The sequence below is a fragment of the Enhydra lutris genome, unplaced genomic scaffold, assembly GCF_002288905.1.
Source record: "Enhydra lutris kenyoni isolate GAN:26980312 unplaced genomic scaffold, ASM228890v2 scaffoldscaffold56, whole genome shotgun sequence".
Lineage (NCBI taxonomy): Eukaryota > Metazoa > Chordata > Mammalia > Carnivora > Mustelidae > Enhydra > Enhydra lutris.
Window position 1 is genome coordinate 12,470,484 of NW_019154140.1, and position 6,000 is coordinate 12,476,483.

General features: G+C 48.7%; 1 protein-coding gene across 2 annotated transcripts in view; it reads left to right on the plus strand.

Annotated features, from left to right (window-relative positions):
• The window catches only part of LOC111157715 (NCK associated protein 1 like), a 39,842-nt gene extending 34,134 nt beyond the window's left edge, over positions 1-5,708 (plus strand). For both annotated transcript variants that reach the window (XM_022519354.1, XM_022519353.1), the window contains exons 30-31: positions 1,622-1,711; positions 5,204-5,708. In XM_022519354.1, coding sequence (XP_022375062.1) covers positions 1,622-1,711; positions 5,204-5,335 — 222 coding nt within the window. In that variant the 3' untranslated portion in view covers positions 5,336-5,708. The remainder of the gene's footprint in view (positions 1-1,621; positions 1,712-5,203) is intronic.
• The last annotated feature ends 292 nt before the right edge of the window (positions 5,709-6,000 follow it).

Sequence of the window (6,000 nt, forward strand, 5' to 3'; positions counted from 1 at the left end):
TCACTACGTTGGGGTGCCTTAGACTATCCCAGGGAGCTTGTTGAAATAGAGATTCCTGATCCTTATGCCAGATGTACTGAATTAGAATATCCCAGGGTAAGGAGTCCAGGCCTCTGTTTTTCTAAAAATTAATTAATTGATTTTTAAATAAAAATAGATAATTGTTTACTTTTATTAATAAATTCGTGACCCGAGCTCATGATCCTGAGCCAAGATGAAGAGTCAGAGGCTTAACCAACTGAGCCACCCAGGTGCCCCAGGCCTCTGTTTTTAATAAAGTCTCCCAGAGATCAGCTGCACGATCAAGTTGGAGACGCTGAGTTTTAGAGCCTTTAAGGCCCTTTCCAACTCTAATCTTGACAGAAAAGTCAAACCTTTTCCACATTCTCAAATTGGAGCATAAATCAGAATGACTGCTGAATTTCTGATTCAGTAGATTTGAGGTGGGGCTGGAAAATTTGCATTTCCAAGTTCCCAGGGGATGCTGATACTGTTCATCCTGGGATCTTACTTTGAGAACCCCTGGTCTCCATTTCTAGGACTGGAGCTTTTAACCAGGCAGCTGATTCTACAGTAGGTCACAATCCAATTTATTCGAGAAAAAAATTGTTTTAAAAAACATTTTTAGCCAAAGTTTGACTCCCTGTAGCTATCACCATTGATCTTAGTTTTGCCTCTGGAAAAACACAGAATAAGTAATCTCTTTCCATTGTTGAAAGAGGCCCTGGAGTTTTCCATCCTAGTCCTCCATGGAGGAATTCCATCCATACAATTTGATACATGGTCCATTACCCACTGCCAGCTTGACCATTCTCAGAATGGGGAGCTTACTCCTTTGCAAGGCATGGGACTGACTTAAGAACTAGGGCCTCCTTTGTCTCCTTTTAGGAGCAAACACACTAGATCATATTCTCTCCGGAATCATACCATTATGCTGGAAGCTGAGTTAGAGGGTCTCCATTTAAATGGGGCCAGCCAGCCAATCTGAATGGGTTCTGAGCCTCTTAGATATGAAGAATATTCACAGCAGATCTCTAAGATGGGTTGAGAAGGGACCCGCCTCTCCCTTTTCCCATTTGCCCTGTTTGTTTGCAAAATGAGAGTAACCTGAGCCTGGGGTACAGTTAATCATGTCTCTTCCTCCCTATTTGATCTGTTGGGGGCCTGGAGGTGAATGGGAGGGGGACAGCCACTTGGGAGTTGACAGGAGGAGAATTCAAAGAGCTCTGCTTCTGAATCAGAGGCTCAGCCCTGTCTCTAGTCCGGTGGGGAGTCAGCTGTAAACAGCTTGATGACACTGCTGTCTGAAGGCTGCCTAGGAAAAGAGATTAAGCTCCTGCCTTTGCTCTAGGTTCCGTGCTCAGCCCTTTCGATCTCTCCCCCAGCAGCCGATCTCTCCCCCAGCAGCCGTGGCAACCTGCTGCTGTCTGCCCTGCCTGGTTTACAGGCAACGTGTGGCTCTCAAGCTGAGGGGTTTGCTCCTTTTCCACTGGGAGTTGCCAGGAACATCCCAGCACTTCTTAACTCCCCTCCTTGATCTTTTCTTAACTTCCTGTAGCCAGAGGCTGTCCTACTCTGACCTCCATAAAAATCTGCTTTCTTACAAATTCTTCCCCTACAGGTGGCCTCTGTCAGCCTCTTGCAGCTGGGCCAGGAGACTGACAAGCTTAAAACCCGAAATCGGGAATCCATTTCTCTGCTCATGCGCTTGGTATGTATCTGGTTTAAGTTGGTCTGGGAACAGAGAGAGCAAAGCCCAGAGGGGACCCCTTTTGAGGGTTTCTGGGTCTCTGCCATTGTCATCACTCAAAATCATGAACTCAGAACTGAAATCTACCTGACTCTCTGGGTTTAGGCCTCACATTCTGGTTAACATTCCAGACTTGTCCTATACTCCCAAGGTAGAGTCTTTGATGACTTCCTCTGCAGTATAGGGCCTTCCTGGCCCCTGGCTGACTGGGCCCTTTTTTCTCAAGTCTGACCTGCTGGGGCAGCTGTGTCCCTCATTGGTGACTGCTGGTCCACTTCGTGTTTGATTTTACTTGACCACTCCCTACCGCTGCATGTCTTGTCCTTAAAAAGTACTGTGGAGAGATGGTGCTGAATAACACAGAGCTGAACTGGGGGAGGGGAGATGGGGGCTCAGAAGAGGGAAGGAATTTTCAGTGAAGAGCTGCAAGACAGAGAGCCAGGTGGGCCGTGAATCAGGCAGCTCCTGCTATCTCTTTCCTCCCAAGCTGTGGGCTTTTCGCTACTTTGGCAGAAAGTTCTGGGAACTCTGACTCAGTTAACTTAAAAAAATCTTTTCCTTATGACCCTGTTTTCCTCTTCAACACGCTTACTCACTTTTTCGCTGTAGAAGTCTGAGTCTCCAGGTTCGTGCGGCACTGAGATACAGTGAGGAGGGACTCCCACCCTTGTGTTTCAGAGGCCCTCCTCCGGCCTGCGGGGACAGGCTATGCCCATCTGAAGCTGGTGCTCCACCCAGAAGTCCACACTAAAGATTTCTAGGACCTCGGAATTCTCCGCTAAGTGGCTGCAGCCTATCTGCAGGGCTTACACAGAGTTGGTGCCGAGCTTCTTCGCCGAGTCCATCCTGCTGAGGCAGGCAGTGCTGCTGGTGCCTGTACCCCTAGTGCCAAGGGACCTATGGCTGGAGTTCAGAGGCGCAGATGGGAATTCTGAATATGTCCACAAACGCCCCGCAAACCGGGCTGGTCCACTCCATCTTGTTCTTGGAGAACTCTGAGGAGTCCTAAGAATTCTGAATTCAAACCTGGCCTTTCATGAAATTATAAAGGGAGATTGTGAAGAAAAAGAACAAACTAGTTTGTCTGATTTATTTAGTCCCATGCTACGTAGGCTTCCCATTTGCACTCTCTGCCAGGCCCACAGATGTTAGGCGCAGGCAAGCCTGGGCCTCCCTCTGGGTCTCCTGTAAGTGCGCAGGCATCGAGTAGGAGCTGTGTCTCAGCTAGACACAGCTGGAGAAAGGCCGCGATTGGACTGACTAAGGATTATAATGGAAACAAGAGGAGAACGGACGTGAGGGCTGGGTGGGGGTGTGCGGTAAGGGGAGAGAACACAGTGGAGACAGATGAGGCCAAATGCCAGAAGTATGCTAGATAGGGCACAATCTTTGGAGCAGCATGGTCTTGGGCAAGCTAATCAACCTTCCTAAGACTCTGGTTTTTTTATCCATAAAAGTGGGCAATAATCCTGGTGATGAAGTGGTTAGGATTCATAAGAAAATATATGTGAAAGTGCCTAGGACATAATAGATGCTCAATGAATGTTAGTCCCTTCTCTCTGCTGCTCGTTTTAGTTTCTGGATGATTTAGTTGTGCTCCTTCCTTTCCTTGGGCAGTTTTCACCTCTGTAAGGTTGGAGGTGGTGATTCTGTGTTGCCGCTCAGGCCTGCCTCCTCCTGCTTTGTCGCTCTCCTCCCCCCTCACATGGGGGAGGGTGTCTGCCCCTGGTGGCATCATGGTGAGGCTGCAGAGTAGCTGGGACAGAGCTAGGACCAGGCACTTTTTGTGAGAGGGAGAGACCCGGGGACTAGCTGCTGCAAAGCAATTTAAATGCAAATATTTTCTTACAGAAATACAGGGGAAGGAACTGTATTCTGAGTTAAGAGGCGACTCATGTAGTACCAGCTCCTGGCCAGGCCCTTTTCTCCCTGGGGTCTTTCTGTCTTGGCTGTGAAGCCTAGGCAGTGCCCATGCCCCCAGGGCGGCCGGCTGCTTCCTGGCATGGTTACATCGGGAGAGGAGATGATTCTCTGAGAATTGTGGAATCCTAGATGTCAGGATGAGATCAGATCCTGGCTGTTAGTCCAGTCCTTACAACTGATAGGTGAAGGAACTGAGGAGAGGGAAGGAAAGACGACATTCAAGGTCTCCCCCAAAATCTGTGGGCAGATTTGGGCCGAGAACCTAAGTTGCTCAGCTTTTGCTGTAGGGCTGTTTCCACTGCCGTGAATTTCCTCCAGTTAGGAGCCTTGTGATTTTCCGTGCTTAATGGAGCAAACACTAGGAAGTCTTGGGCCTGTGGATTCTTCTTGAAGCCATCACTCATTTCCTTGTACCTGAGGGTCATATCCCAGAAAACAGACCTTATTTCTCTCCTGGCTTAAGGTTTGAAAGTCTTGCCTGGCCAGAAATTCCTTCTGTTAACCAGCCTAAGTTCCGAGCTACCCATCCTGGCAGACTTTTCCTTCAGCCTGCAGTGCCTGTTCCTCTGAGGCTGATGTGTGTATCGTGTGTGCCTGTATCTGAGAATAGCAGAATCTCTGACATTTTAAAACTTGAAAGAGAGACAAGCATGTTAGAGTCCATAAGGTAAATTTTCTTTGAGTGAATTTTCAGGATTTGAAACACCAGACATTTTGGGGAGGGCCCATCTGTGTGAATTGCCAGAGGATATGGGACATTTCTCTCCAGTGTGTGTTTTTTAGTTCCACAACCGCGTGGATGAGGAGGGCACTGAGGAAAGCACACCCTGTTCCTTCCTCAGGGATGGGACCCTCTAGCACAATGCTAGGTTGTGGGGCTCTTTGCTAATATGCCCCCCAACCCCTGCCCTCCACTGCTACCCTCAGTCTTATCCAGGCATCTCGAGCTATCTTTCTGCTTGGCTGTGGGGGCTGCTGGGATTACCACAGCACACAGGCTTCTAATTAAACTAATTAATCATGCCTGCTCCTTTATGCAGCATCCTTACTGCTCCCCAAGCACCGTACTAAGGGAGGGAGGATACTGAGACCCAGCACAAGAGGACCCATGTGGATTCCAGGCCCTTCTTTCTTGGCCTGCCATGGTGATTGTTTCCTTCTCTGCAAAGCTTTGTTATTAGCACTTTAATCCAACCTTACTTGCTGCTGCCACATTTGGTTTGGCATCTAGAATGGGAGAGAATGGGAGTCTTTCTGCCAGCAGAGAAGTGATTCTTTCCTTCCTTCTGCTCCTGAGTCCTTCATATAACCCTGATAAGGGGCCCAGGGGCCATTATAATGAAGCTGAAGAGACCACATTGCTTTCCTAAAGCTAAACCAAGTGTGGGAAGAAGGGGGTGTATGATTTGGAACGTTGTTCACTCATAACTCTAAGGTCCTCCAAGGGCCCAGGGAACTGAGTGAAGGAACAGGGTATCACAGAGTTATATGCTAGCTGTGGTTCTCATCTCTTGACCTGTTCTTTTCCAGGTAGTGGAGGAGTCCTCCTTCCTGACCCTGGACATGTTGGAGTCCTGTTTCCCTTATGTCCTACTTCGAAATGCCTACAGAGAAGTATCCCGGGCCTTCCACCTGAACCGAGTGGCAGCCAGTACCCACTGAAGGACCCTTTGGACCTACCTAGACTCATGAAGCTACATCTGTTTTCTCAAGGGATGGGCTCAGGAGTCAGAGCTGATGAATAGACATATGGAGGAATAGTCCAGGGCTGAGAAATCATAGAGAAATGGGTCAGGCTGGCTGGGAGTGGGGCTGGGGGTAGGGGTGAAGGACAGTTTATTGGAAAAGTGAGGGAATTGGGGACCACGTGTGTGAATTTTTACCATGAAAAGCACGAGTGACATGCAAGTATGTTTTCTCTTGTGACTAGCACTTGAGCTCTGACTGGCATGGGTCTCTCAACCTTCATCACGATTCTAGGCTAATGCTGGCGGGCAGAGATGATCAATCATCATATTAAACCATAATGAGCTTATAATCCTCCCACTGGAGCTGCTATTGTTTCCTGCACATTCATTAGGACGATTATCTCCTCTCTTCCTTTTCCAAATGTGTTCAGCAAACATTCAGCTTGCTCCTACTGCAAAGCAGCAGCAAAGGAACTCCCTTTTTCCTTTGTGGGGCTCTCTCAGGAGTCGTGGGTCTTGTCCTCTGCCCCCAGCTCTACTGCCTCCATGGGCAGTGAGAGGTTATCACTGGCCCCAGCCCCCCTCACCTGCTCTTCCACACCTTGTGGGGAACCAGTAAGTTCTTCCATCTGTTTCGCT